A 15,186-nucleotide genomic window follows, 5' to 3' on the forward strand; every position below is an offset into this window, starting at 1 on the left:
CTTTACATATAAAAAATATATGGATCTCTGAACAACATGGCATTGTTATACCCAATACGCCAGGAATTAATCTTGTAAAGTAACATATTGCTCAACTCTTACACATTTTTATAAAAATCCTCTGGATTTTCTGTTCTCTGGCTTACAGTTTTGAATATATCCTCAGTATCTGAGATATTCAGACAAACTATCTGTAACCAGTCAATAGCTACTAATCTCTCTGTTTAAGTACCTTGTGTTTTGTTTTCCAATTATATTGTTTTATATACCTTAAGACAAGTAAATCAAAGGACAATATTTATAAACTTCTCTAGAAGAAACCTCTGACATACGATCCTCTCATAAGAGGGGAGAGATTTCTGAAATACAAACATCCTCTTAAGATATTTGTTGCTATCAATTATTGTTATTTCTTTTTTGTGTGTGAATTTTTGAATTTTAATAAGCAGGCTCTTATTAGTTATCCATTATATACATATTAGTGTATATATGTCAATCCCAATCTCCCAATTCATCACACCACCACCCCCGCCACTAATTATTGTTATTTCTAATGTGAACCTTTAGTAAGACTTCTAAACAAAAATCACTAAGAAGTAGGTCTCTCTGAGGCATTTCTCATACAACATTATTTACCAATTCGTCATCATGAACTCAAACATTATTGAGGATCTCATTATTATATCTATTGAATTTTCACTGCATTTTTTCATCCAGTTAACTAGGTCATTCATTTAAAAAGAGTATCAGCCACTCAATTTCAGAGTCAACAAACAAGGGGAAATCTACTTTAAAATAAATGTCTTTAATTTCTTGGTCATATTGAATATGTGTTAGGGCCACATCCAGACACACGCCAGATTACAAATATATTTCTAAAATCGGGCAAATGTAATCTTCAATTAGTACAAAACCCATTTGAAAAAAACGTTGGCTGCTTACAAATTTATAACATCTTACAAAAAACAAAGAACTCTGTTGTAACTTCCATTTCTAAAGGTAGTTACAAATTTCCTTAAAAGGCACAGACAATGATTGCTTTTTCAAGCATGACTTTTACACCTTTCTTTCATTTTGTATTTTGAGACAGGTTTTATATATTTACATGCCAGAATTTTATCTTTCTTTCCAGGGGGGTGGGGGTGGGAAGAGGAAGCATTTATAACTGATGAATATATAGGCATATATTTAGATTTCTTTACAATGAAGAAATAATGAAAATGTACAGATTTCCCTGCTTGGTAACTAAGTCAGAAAATGTGGCTAAGTGTGGAATTCACAAGAGAACAGTTACTATTACTGCTTCTTCAAACTTAACATGGCAAAATACAGGAGGGATACATCAATCTCTTTCTTTCTCTTACCACTGCCACTGCTACAGTTGGGTCTCTTATTAAATTTGCTTCCTTCTTTCTAGTTTCTCTCATCTATCCCACAAACTACTTCTGGATTCATATTCAAAAATCACCGTTCTGATTATATTGCATTTCATGTTCAAGAACTTTCAGCTTCTCCTCACCAATGAGGTTTATCTCAGGTACAATTGTGGCTAAAAGAAACTGTTTAACTTACCATTCAATTTACCTGAGAAAACCTGGCCTCCGTTGAATTTTCTAGTTTAATGTTCACTCTAACAATAGTCTTGGCGAATTAGACTGTTCTGTCATGAAATGACCCTGAAACCTCCTTTTCTCACTGCCTTGGCTGAAGTCATTCCCTCTCCTCAGAATGTTCTCCTTCTTCACCTTCTCATCCCATGACCAGCACTATCCCATTTCAGAGCCTGGCTCATCCTTCCCTTCAGGAAATCTTCCCGCCCTGACTAGAGGTGATCTTTCCTTTCAGAAACTTAATAGCACTTCCCAGCGCTCATGGAATGTAGCACAATATTCTGCATTATCTTAGAGTTATTTGTGTACATATCTTATTTCTTCTATGGCGTCATAAACTATTCGAGTGGAAGAACATGCCTCACAGCATGTAACCTTGTGCATAGGAGATGCTTTTTCTGCATTGGTTAAATCTTAAATAAAAATCCAAACCTTGGAGTAACATCTGATTTCTTTTCACCTTGTGCTTCACATATACAATGCTCACCTGTCATCCTTACTGCCTGCAAGGTTCTCATATTGTAGTTCAATGTATGTCTTCTCAACCCTATCTGCTTCTTTTACTCTGAGTTACTCATCTTCACTAATCTTTCTGTCATTTTCTAGGTTTCTCTTCAATTAGTCATGAATTCCTTTTCAAGGTTCAACCTGAACTTATTGTCTTGACCTGGTTTAAAGATATCAGGTATGTATAAGGAGGGAGAAGAATATACTGTCACTTGGGCATCATATTCTTGGCCACTTACTAAAAAAATAAGTTTATGGATTAAGAAAGGTTATTTCTGGTCATTTTGGCTTCACAGTTGCTTAAAAATAGAACTTTTTAGAACTACCATATGATCCAGCAATTCCACTCCTGGGTATATATCCGAAGAAAATGAAAACATTAATTTGAAAACATACATGCACCCCAGTGTTCAGAGCAGCATTATTTACAATAGCCAAGATTTGGAAGCAACCTACGTGTAAAGAAGATGTGGTATATATATTCAATGGATTATTACTCAGCCATAAAAACAAATGAAATTCTGCCATTTGCAACAATGTGGATGGACCTAGAGAATATTATACTTACTGAAATCAGACAGAAAAAGACAAATACTCCATGTTATCACTTATATGTGGAATCTAAAAACTAAAACAAATGAATGTATATAACAGAAACAGACTCACAGATATAAAAAACAAACTAATGGTTACCAGTGGGGAGAAGAAAGGGGAAGGGGCAAGTAGTTTAAGAGATATAAACTACTATGCATAAAATAAATAAGCTACAAGGATATATTATACAGCCCAGGGAAACATAGCCATTATTTGTAATAACTTTAAATGGAGTATAGTCTATAAAAATATTGAATCACAATGTTGTACACCTGAAACTAATATAATGCTGCCAATCAACTATATGTCAATAAAAATAAATAAATTTTAAAAATGGAATTTTTAAAATTGAAGTACAGTTGATTTACAATGTTTATTAGCTTCTGATGTACAGCAAAGTGATTCAGTTATATACGTGTATATATATATATACACATATATATGTTCTTTTTCAGATCCTTTTCCATAATAGGTTATTACAAGATATTGAATATAGTTCCCTGTGCTATATAGTAGGATCCTGTTGTTTAGCTATAATACATAAAATCATGTATATCTGTTAATCCCAAGCTCCTAATTTATCTCCCCTTTCCCCTTTGGTAACCATTAAGTTTGTTTTCTATGCTTGTGAGTCTGTTTCTGTTTTGTAAATAAGTTCATTTGTATCAAAAAATGGAATTTTTGAGATGGAAGGCTTGGGTATCTAAAAAGATTTCAGTTTAAGCCTGATAACATGAAAACTGTTATTTTTTTTCATTCTATTTCTACAAAGATCATAAGATGACTTCACAAGGTTAAAGTTTCATATTGGCATTTACAGTTCTGTCCTGGTTCATTAAGATGCTACCTTCTAGAAAGTTTTGCCTCTATCCTTAGAGTCTTCTAACTGGGTTAATAAAGAGAAAAATTTTGAGACAAGTGAAGTATTTCCTATTCTTCCTCCAAAAAATTGTAGAAACTGTAAGCAAAATAATTTTTGGTTGCTTGTACTCAGACAAAAGAATATATAGAAAATAATAGTTCCTCTATGCTATTATTCCTTATAACCTTGTCTGTTCATTCCGTCTACAGCCTCACTGGTTGGCCTGTTTTGCTTTCATTAAGAGCAAGGCTCTCTCATCCATGCCTTTTTAGTACACAAAAACCAGGCTTTCATTCTTACAGTTTGTATTAACTCTATTCAAACAATAATAAAATATATCAGAACTTTCATTTCTAAAATAGTAAGTAGTGATTACTCTTCTCAAGAAATGTCTTTTGAAATTTATGGGAAAAATATCTAATCTTCCATTCCCCACCTCACCTGCAAATAGCTTCAAATTAAAGGAAAAGAACCAGAGATCATTCAACAGGATACACTGAAGGAAGGTATTCCTTCTGGGAATAACACCAAAAATTACAATCATTTACTGATAACTGAAAGCAGAAAGAGCTTACAGAATTGGCCTGCTTCCGGGCTTGGTTTATCAGTTCTTTTATCTCAGAGATGTTTTTCTTCAGGTTATCCTCAAGTTCCTTGATGGGTTTGAGTTTATCTATCAGTCGATCAGCTTCTTGTTCTAGATTTTTTACAGTGGCATCTGCATCTGCAACTGCATAGAACAAGATTAGCGCATACCATGCACTCACACGCATACACACACACAGACACAGACACGCATGCACATGCATGCACACACAGACACACATACACAGAAATGAAAATAGCAGTATGCTTAAGTAAATAATGGAAAAGATTTCATCTCATCCACACGACAAAAGCAAGCCCATGACAGTTGAAGCAGTTTGTGATGGCAAATGGAAATATTTTAGTTGGGACTCAAGCAGACCAGAGGAGGAGATGTTACAGAAAGAAGGCCAACACTTTGGTTTCGTGATTGAGGTGAAAATTTGCATTGAAGATTGAGAATATGATGAACTAATTCAATGCTTAATTTCTAGCTTCAGCCCCAAAGCTAACCTTTATAGCATAGAACTTTAGTCATAGAATCAAGGAATTGGAGAAGCATCTGTAAAATGTCACCTAGTCTGTCCAAGCCAGAACTGTATTTAAATCAGGGTTCTCACACAAAATTGGTTTTCCTTCTTTTTCTCACTGTCTTTCTTTGTACATCTTAACGAGAAAAGCTATAAAAATGTCTTCTGAAAAACATCTCAATGTTGAACAATCCTTTGACTGAAGGCCTATATTATATTTTAATTAAATCTTTCATGCTGCAGTTCATTTTCATTTTGAAGAACAGTTGATTCTCCTGCTCTTTACATTAGGTTGAACCACATTAAACTGTCACTTTTGTAGTTAAAATTTAAAGAAGGTTGAATATTGACAATTTTAAAAGGGGTTTAACCCTAAAATAATTGAAGGTTATCACTGATCCTTAGACTTCCAGTTTGTGCTTTTCATAGGAGGGCAAATGACACATGGAAAATCAATTATTCTGTCCCTAGGATGCTGGCAGTCTTATCCAAACCATGTCATTAATTATCTGATCAAGTGTGTATTGTTCTGTTTTCTGTCACTGCGACCCTGATGAAAAAGAGAAACTGCTTAAGGTCCAAGGCTTTTGGCTCTGATGAACTATGAACGATCTGGGAATTAATCCTTAGGAATGAATCAGATGTGCTAGAAAGGAAGTAAGTTATTTTAAAACTCGGTTTTGAAGTAAGTATTTTGAACTCATGCTCATAAATATGAGTTATATAGTTAGTGATGTTTAAAAAGAACTTGGTCTATTATTTTATTTTATTTTATTTTTATAAATTTATTTATTTTATTTATTTATTTTTGGCTGCATTGGGTCTTCATTGCTGGGCGCAGACTTTCTCTAGTTGTAGCAAGCAGGAGCTACTCTTCGTTGCAGTGTGCGAGCTTCTTATTGCAGTAGATTCTCTTGCTGCAGAGCACGGGCTCTACATGTGTGGGCTTCAGTAGTTGTGGTGCAGGGGTCTAGTTGCTCCGCAGCATGTGGGATCCTCCAGGACCAGGGCTCGAACCTGTGTCCCCTGCATTGGCAGGCAGATTCTTAACTACCGCGCCACCAGGGAAGGCCCATGGTCTATTATTAACTTCAACTAATAGAGTTGCTAGATCAAGAACTGACTCTTCTGAAATGCAGGTTATTGAGGTCAAAGCTCTTGTTACATAACTGTATAGGTATTCAACATAAAGACAGTTACCCCTCCGTTTTTACACTTTAAATAAACCATTTATCCATTTTCTCCCTTCCTTTAATATTCCCCAATATTACTCTGATATTCTAAAAGTTATTCTAGAAGTGAGAAAAAGTGATTTAGATTTAGATTCATGAGAATGAAAAAAGGGCTATGCAGGGACTACTTAGACAAGTAATGGATCCTTTTCGTCTAAAGCTCCCAGAAGCTTTTATCAAATGTTTCAAAATGGAACCTGGAGGTCCCCCCATCCCCTACTTTTTTTCCCCCTCTATCTTCTGTAGCAGTCGAAGTCATATGGAAATTATCTTCTTGAGGTTTTAAAAATAAATAACCTGTGATATTGAGTCTGATGCTCTCTTGTGCAGTAGTTTTTGAAAACTTCTCACTTTCTTCCATAATTATTTGTGTGGATTTTAAAATCATTGCTGAAGACAGATTTTAATAACAATGTTTTACTAGAGAATTATCTATCTCTTTTAGGCTTTACAATTTATTAGCCTAGAGTTTTGCTAAGTCTTCTCTTACCTGCTAAATTTCTTCCCTTATCTTGTTATATCTCCTTCAGAACTTTGCCTATTTGTGCTTTATTTTTCTTTATTAAGCCTGTCAGGCATCTAAAATTTTTTATCTTTATATTCCTAAAGATATACCACTTGAATTTATCACATCTATTATTTTCTGTCTTCTAATTCATTAACTCTTTTTTATCTTCTTTCTTTTAGTTAATTTTATTTTGTCTGACTTAGAGTTGATTGCCTAAATTGTTTATTTCAATGCTTTTTAGTAATGTCATTGCATTCATTTTCCACTGAGGACCGCCTTCATCGTATTTCTGAGGTTTTGATATGCTGGATTTTATTATTACTATTTTCTATTTTTCAGTTTTATTTTAGACTTGGAATTTAAACTATGAAATTGTTTAAGACAGAATATTTTTATATTCCAGTGATTGCTCACTTGTTAAGATCTGATTTTATTAATTCTGTTTTATGCATCTCCAAATATAATGCTCTTGAAGTTGAGAATAATTACTTGTAAGGGGAGGAGTGAGCTTCAGGGGGGGACAGCAACAACAGCAATGTAGATTTTAATCTATTTTAATCCTGCTAGAAGGAAGTCATTTGGACTTCAGTGGCTGCATATATGTTATCAGAAGCATCATAATTTAGCTGAATCTGTGGGAGCATTCAATTTTCTACTTTTATATGGATAACAGATATTTCACTAACTTTTCAAACGCACAATTAAAATATTTATGTCAAATATATTCACATACTAACTTTTTGTAAGGAAAGATTCCTTTATTAATCCAGCATTAATACTGTGACACTGGAAAGAATAGCTATCTGATGTGTAAAGCAATACTAAAACATTGGAAACATGCAAAGCTGAAGCTTTTTGCAATAGGCAACCAAGCATAAAAATTACTAAAAGGTATGCAAGTAAACATATACATACTGATTTCTTCAGGTAATTTCATATGGAAGTAAAACAGAAAAACAGAAAATTCATGAGAAAATATTTTTAATAGGTATTATAAAGTAGTGATTATCAAAAAATAGAACTTTTCACAACAGGTGCTAATTACAAATTCACCCCATTTTAAGTCAAACTAGCGTTATCAAGTAAAAGTCCACAAAAACATGGCATTTAGCAGCCATTGTTCATATTAAAGGGAGCTTTATTATAATGTTCTAATAAGATAGAAACAGACCCAGTTTAATTAGTGTTTATAGATATTAACTATTTCTTTTGATAGATGATAGAATCATAAAAGTGAGATAAATATTATAAAAAGGCCACTCTCAGCTGAGAATCAATCTGAAAATGAATGAAATGATACCTTAACTTACAGAATAAAAGAGAGAGTGACATTTACTTTAAAACTTATTTTCATTCATTTCTTGGGGGGAAATATTGTGATTTGGCATGACTCTGAACCAGTTATTCAGATGGTATCTTTGAACTACAGGGGTAAGCTAACTCTGGGCTTACACAAGAAATAAATTTAAAACTATATATCTCTTCTTTTTTTTCCCTGAAGAAGTGAGGAGTGAAATCCTTCTCCCTAGCTCTGAAGTGCATGTCAGCTGTGTTTGTACTCTTCCTTGCTCAGGAAGGAGTCATGCTAGTTGTATCTATTATTTCATAGCATCATTAGCCTTTGATCTGAGGCAAAGGTGCTGAAAAATCAGGCTCCACTCCCCCGTCGAACAGCATCTGGATTATACAGTGTATAACGCCAATAACTGTGGTTTTGTTATTACACTCTACAAATGTTTTAACTCCCAATAAATATATTGGTGCTATATAAAGCGGGCTAATCTCTTGAGACTGACAAGTACAAAGAATCAAGCATCTCCTTTGGTGAAATCACATACTAAGATAACATTTTATCACTTGAAAGAATAAAAAATATTAGAAATCATAACGTTTATTGAGTATAATTAATAAATTATATTTAGTTCTCCCACATTTTCTTGTAAATCCTTGTTAACTCAATATAGTTTAATGCAATATACAAAAGATGTAAAGAAATATTCTTCTTGATAAACTAGATAAAAATTTTAATTTCCTGATAATGTTAACTAACCAGAATCTAAGTAATAAAATAATAATATTTTCCAATTTGAATGCATTTCAAATTGATCCCATTTAATATCCTGTTCTAACAGGATTGCTAATAAGACTGCTCCTTGACCTCTAGGTTCTATGGAATTTCACCAACTCCGAGGATATAATTTCCCAAGTATAACTACTTTCAATTACACTAAAGGATTTTAAAATATTTGGCATCGCTATACCAAATATCATGTAGATTTGAGAATTCCTAATTTCCTCTCAATTGGACGAAATTTGAATAAGATAAGCTCTAGTGCAGAGCTGGGAGTCTTGGATTCTGTGTCTGGAGCTGCACGCACTCAATTCCTGAGCCCAGTCTATGAAGGGAGGAGGGCAGACTACACCACTATGAGGGTCCCTTCCTGCTCTAACAGTTATGAGTCTAGGATACTTTTATAGTGTGAAGAAATAAATGACATAATCAAAGTGAAAAAGCACATCTTACTGTTCTTTGAAGGATCTTTTACCACGGCATTTGTTTTGGCTACGCTGTCTGCCAGTTGATTGTAATTTTTCTTCAGGCCATCAAGATTCTGGTGGAGATCTTTAATCTGTGCCAGTACATCTTTAGCTGTGTCGTTGGCTTGTCTTGCTTTGTCCTTAACAGCTTGCAGTTTAGCGGCTGTGTCTGTCAGCAGAAGATGGTATGAGAAACAAAGGGTCTGGAGTTATTGGCTTAATCCATGCTTGTCAAAGAGAGGCTGTGGCTGGCTGACCTCAGGGACACAGGCACAGAGGGAAAGGCTGAACTTTGTCTCATTCAGTCATAGCAAATGAAGTACATTTTTAGCTAAATTGAATTTTCTCAGGGACCTTTGCTATGAATACATGATTAGCTCTTAAAATAGCAACATGATTGTTCTAAATGTTCATTGTGTAAGGGTATATTGTGATTTGCTGCTGAACATATTAAAGAGAGAAGTTTATCCACATGAATCAAACAGCTTCATCAAAAGTAGGTTTAATCTGCATTTCTGAGGCGGGATGGGGAGGGAATGAATGTGTTTCAATTTTAGTATAAAGAGACTTTTTCAGATATATTAGACCTTGTGTTTGTGTATTTTTATTTGTTTTCAGCATTGGAAATTTTCTATGTACATCTTTACTACTGAAGAGGTGACATGAAAATCGGGAAAGTTACTTAGGATTTTTAATGTTAAAAAAGTAAAAATCATTAAGGTTTTAATATTTCCTGTTTTCTGTAGATGTATGTGTTTCTTTCACCATAATTTGTATAAAAAACATATATATGTGCCTAATAGTATGTTGTAGATTAGTGGTTAAGACCACAGCCTCTGAAGTTAAACTGCGAGGTTCAAATCATATATGCCTCTTTTAACAATGGCCCTTAGTATCCCTAAGTTTGTCCCCTATAAACTGGAGATAACAATGCTATTTACCTTGTAGGATTAGTATGAGGATTACATACACTTAACATAAGCATATTGAATAAGCACTCAAAAAATGTTAGCAACCCTTGTTATTGTTATATCATGCTACTAAAATATAAAAATAGTATCCCTAAAAGAATAGTGCTTTCAGGAACTAATACGAAACATTAACTCCAAGTACGTGTAATAGGTAGAAAGATATTACAGACATGGTTCAATTCTTAATGTCAATGTTTTTGAAAGCTAAAACATTTAAGTAACAGAACTTTGCCAATAAAGATATGCTGAAAGGCAGTTGGCTCTACCTATTACTGTAGGTACTGTAATAAGCTGCAATCGTGTACATCAACATTGTAGAGAATAGTGTTTGTATGATTTTATTTTTCCCACCAATATAAGATTTCCTGGGTCAAAACATGGAAGGACAATACAATAATAAGATGTCTATATTTTCCTTTTTGTAATTTATTCCAACGAATGTCAGCTAGGGTAATAAATGATAAATATCACAGTGTAAAGTACGATTTAGTTTCTCATTCTCACAAAGAAGAATTCATAAGTAAGAAAACTGTTATTGAATAGCCTGACAATGGTACAAATGTAGTGTTAGGAAAAAAAGGCATAAGTTAGAACATCCTTTAAGAGTTCATATCCACTGGCACGGTTTGCAGTGTCCTGAATGCTTACCATTTGGAATGGCTGATAACTTTTCCAAAGTATCATTCAGAGCTCTCAGGAGATCCCTGTTTCTGACATTGGCATTGTCTAATCTGGTTGTCAAGCCATTCAGATGTTCATCATTTTCTGTGAACAGAAAACAAAAAAGGATGAAATAATTTTAATCATCTCTGAACTGATACATGGATATAAAATTTCAGGTTATTTTAATAAAAATTTAGTTAAAAGCAAGAAATTGATTTACTTTATTGGCATCTGTCCAAAAATATATTTCAGACCAGAATATAAAATATGTGTTTAAATGACCATTTGACACTTCAACATGTTCAACAATTACATTTTCTTCTTGGTATCTGATCTTTATTTGACTTAATTTGATGGTTTTCTATGGAGAAAAAACTTTGACACATTTGGTCTTTTATTGCATTTATAATGATGCCCTCTTGACATCACTTCCATTATGTCATTATTTTAAAAATTTTATTACCAAAATGAATCACTGAATTAGCTTTTAAAAATCTCAAATAGATATGATTGTTAAGCAGAATCTCCCAACTTTACTAAACATCACTTATTAACATTTATTTGAAAAAAACAAAAATCAAAAGAATGAATAAATAGCTTCTAGCACATTTCCAATTTTTTATAGAGAAAATAATATTTTATAAACTACTTCAAGCAGGCTTTATATAGGTCTTTTCTTGCTACTTTAGCATGCTTACTTTAAAATTAAAATATATTATTTACTATTACTAATGTAATATTACTACTGTAAATTTTCCAGCTTCTCTCCACTAATTTTTAACATGTCTGAATTTTAAGTTAGTTTGTATATAATGTATTTTATAGCAGATAAAAACTAGGAATGGAACAAGTAAGGCAGTTAATGATGGTGTGAGCGACAGTGTACTAAAATCTTTCATTTTATACCTGTTTGTGCTGGTTAAATCGTTTTCTCTGTGCAAATACTTTTGCTTTTTTATCTAAAACAGTAAAATAAATAAGCAACTTGGACGGGGGAGGACCGTTATTTGCCAACACCGAGACTGTTGTTTTCGTCACTTTCCTGGTACCCAGAGTGGGCAGACCAGGAGAGACTACATCTCACAGAACAGAGCCAGAACAGTGTTGATTTGATTGTGTGTCCACCCTTGTAGAGGTAGTGCATCTGGCTTCTTGCAGGAACCAAACAAGCCACTGGCAGCTTAGGGAACAATGCTTGCCTTTATTGGCCTTCATCTGGGAAGAATAGCAAAGGGAAGGGAATATAGATGGAGGATTCTTAACTGTCAGTGTACTGGGTGTGAAAAAGAGTACTGAACATATTAATTAATGATCCACTCCATTTCATATCAGGGTTTTATAGGCGGACGAATTACACCACTGTTATACTACAGTAATATAAGTACATAATATTGTTTGAGGCATCTGCTTTTAGGTTCCACGCCAAAGGCCTAACATCACTGAAAAACAAAGCATAAAGTATTCCAGCAAAACGTGGCTCTAAAATATCAATATGTCCATTTCAGTCACTAAGATATTATTATTTTCAATTCTAGTCCTTCAAAATATACTTTCCAAGTAATTAGATTTTCTCCTCTGTCAATCACAATTCACTTTTCTTTTAATACCTCTGTTACTTTCACTGCACTAAAGTAAAATCTTTGACTAGGTTATGGAAAGAATACTTTCTGAAATAAAGACAGTATGATTATGACTGTGATAGCTATATGAATCCCCTAAGAATAGTTAAAGGCTGCCCTTTTGATATTAATTTAGAAGTCTTCATCAATTAAGGAAATAGAACGGTACAAATTTCATTTCTTAGTTTCTTGATTGTATTTGACTTTTTAAATAATGAAACATTTAAAATGTTCTGGCAAGCAAGATATACATGTACAGTTGCAAAAATCATTAATTTAAAGGGTATCACTTGGTTTACACTATTTTATGAATTCTGAATGCAAATACTGGCAGAGTAATCAGGCCAATTATTCAGAAGAACGACTGATCTGAAGAACATTGTTACTGCCGTCCCTCAAGTTTCAAAGCAGTGATTTTGTTCCTCTTTTTCTGTACTAGAAAGTCAAGATGTGAATATTCTGAGCCTGCTCTGATTTCTTTGTTTCAGCTATTTGACTCTATTTTCTTGTTAATTTATCCTTTCTTACACTCTGGTCATTTTTTTCTGAAGTACTTTTTGGAATTTCTCAAACCAAGTCTAAACACTTTATAGCTTTGTCAGTCTAATTCTTTAGATGAATAGAAGTTGTATGCAGAAAAGAATTACAGATTTTAAAATGGAAAACTTACAAAATGTTAGCCATGAAAACCTAGAAAATAAGCACTCCAAGGCTGGCTTTAAATGCAAAGATATATGAGGCAGAGGTATCTATAATCAAAATGTAAGGAAGAACGCATGTGGTCCAGTTAGAATGGTAACATGGCCAAAGAAACAGAATTATTGGTAGTTAAAAAAATATCCAACCCAATTCTTTACTTGTAATTTTTGGAGAACAAGAAAAGGATCCAAATTATAATCATAGTGCATTTTCCGCTCCTTATTTCTTCAGTATTCATACCCATTAGCTGTAGCCAAGTCATTCATCTTCTCTCTAGATATCACACCCAACTAACCTCAAAGGTTACACACACGCTCCAGCTTTGGCTCTCCCTTTCTCATCCTCTCCTCCCACATCAGAAGACAAGTGTCCAGGAATGGGTTCGTCAGAGACAGAGCTCATAAAGTGAGGGAAAGAAGCAGAACAGCCAGGGTAGACTGTGAACATGCCTGACAATATCATTCCCCTTTGTTGCATAACCATTGACATTGAACCAGGTAGACATATTCAGAATGCAAATCACTAGACAGAGTTGTATGTTACTTCCATTAATAATATGCATTTACTTATGTTGACCTCATTCCTTGTACTGTGCTAAATATATTAGAGTTTAGTTTACTTGGAACTGCTAACACTGAACTATGCTATGTAATATCTCAAAATAAAGCTATTACAAGTAAATCAGTTATACAGCAGAAACTAACACAACATTGTAAATCAACTATATTTCAATAAAAATTTAAAAATAAATTTAAAAAGCTATTACAAGTATTTCTTTGATCATTAATAATGCATTCTTTTACAAATTCTAGCCATTAGAGAAAGTAGTGTGGTGCAATGAAATTATTACAGGACTTGGAGCTGGAAGCTGTGGGTTCAAATGTCATTTCTATCCCTTTTTACATGTGTAAAATGAAGATAACAACTTCATTCATATGATTGATATGAGAAATCAACTGAAGGATGTATGAGAAAGTACTGGATTTATCACGGGCAGTTACTAAATAGTAACAAATAATTCATGTTGGTTTGATAATTTACATTGGTCTGATAATTGCCCTGGTACGTTTGCCAGTTTTCAATAATATTATTTACGATTTGCTTTCTTCTTTGCTTAAACCGCATCATCCAGAAACTAAAGTTGTTAATTTTTCTATTATACTTTTTTAATATATGTATATAGCTCTCATTTTCAACTAAATATAAGAATGATTTTTATAGATTTTAATGGGAATGTTCTATTTTGACTGTTCACACTCATCTAGTTAAGTTCCTCAAATGCAATGTTTTATTTTTTATTAATATGAACAAAGCACAAATAAATACCTTGAGAGAATCCCTCATTCACAAGGGTGAAGTTTGTAGAAATGTTTTTAATTTTGAAGGGATCTAGTTAAATGGAATCTACTGCAAAATTACCATATAGATAACATTTTGCAAGCACAATTTTCATTACCGTGACATTTGTCTTATGAGCTACTTCTTGTACTCAATATCACTTCTGACTTTGCTCCTTTAGCAAAAAATGGAGAAATATCCTCTCTTTAAGATTTCTTTGTAAAAAAATTTTACAAGGCTACAAACCTGTTTCATCTTTTGTTCTAGAGGCTCCTTCTGAATTAGAGAACAGGTTAATCTCTGCAGTGCTTCTATCTGCAGTTCCGAAGCAGAAAGTTTGGAATAGGTAAGGGATCTGTATGAAGTCAGGTGGAAACCTTGATTTTGGCCTTTCTGGTAATGAGAGATTCCTGCTACTCTCTTCCATTCACTCATTCTTTATCAAATATTTGTTAGGGTCATGAGTTTTAATGTGTCACCTCTGCACCATGGCAAAAGCCCAGTTTTTGTCCAGCAGTGGTTAAAAGCATCAGCTTGGAAGCCTGACTAACTTGTTAAATTGTTGGCTCCACTATATTTATGAAGTTTATTCAATCTGTTAGTATTTCTTCGACTTAAGTGATTTTGCTTTAAATATCAAAGGGGGCCAACCGTACTAAATTATATAATATGTGATTGCTCTGTACAATTTATTAATTTTATTACATTATGTTTGTTTTGTTTTGTTTTGTTTTGTTTGCGGTACGCGGGCCTCTCACTGTTGTGGCCTCTCCCGTTGCAGAGCACAGGCTCCGGACGCGCAGCCTCAGCAGCCATGGCTCACGGGCCCAGCCGCTCCGCGGCATGTGGGATCTTCCCGGACTGGGGCACGAACCCGTGTCCCCTGCATCGGCAGGCGGACTCTCAACCACTGCGCCACCAGGGAAGCCC

General features: G+C 33.9%; 1 protein-coding gene across 1 annotated transcript in view; it reads right to left on the reverse strand.

Moving 5' to 3' along the window:
• LAMA2 (laminin subunit alpha 2) overlaps positions 1-15,186 on the reverse strand; it is a 607,678-nt gene that overhangs the window by 67,200 nt on the left and 525,292 nt on the right. The window contains exons 42-44 of the mRNA XM_049695645.1: positions 10,586-10,702; positions 8,953-9,135; positions 4,149-4,303 (exon numbers count right to left, since the gene is read on the reverse strand). Of these exons, the coding sequence (XP_049551602.1) occupies positions 4,149-4,303; positions 8,953-9,135; positions 10,586-10,702 (455 nt within the window). The remainder of the gene's footprint in view (positions 1-4,148; positions 4,304-8,952; positions 9,136-10,585; positions 10,703-15,186) is intronic.

Source organism: Orcinus orca, chromosome 12 (genome assembly GCF_937001465.1).
Source record: "Orcinus orca chromosome 12, mOrcOrc1.1, whole genome shotgun sequence".
In the NCBI taxonomy this organism is placed as follows: domain Eukaryota; kingdom Metazoa; phylum Chordata; class Mammalia; order Artiodactyla; family Delphinidae; genus Orcinus; species Orcinus orca.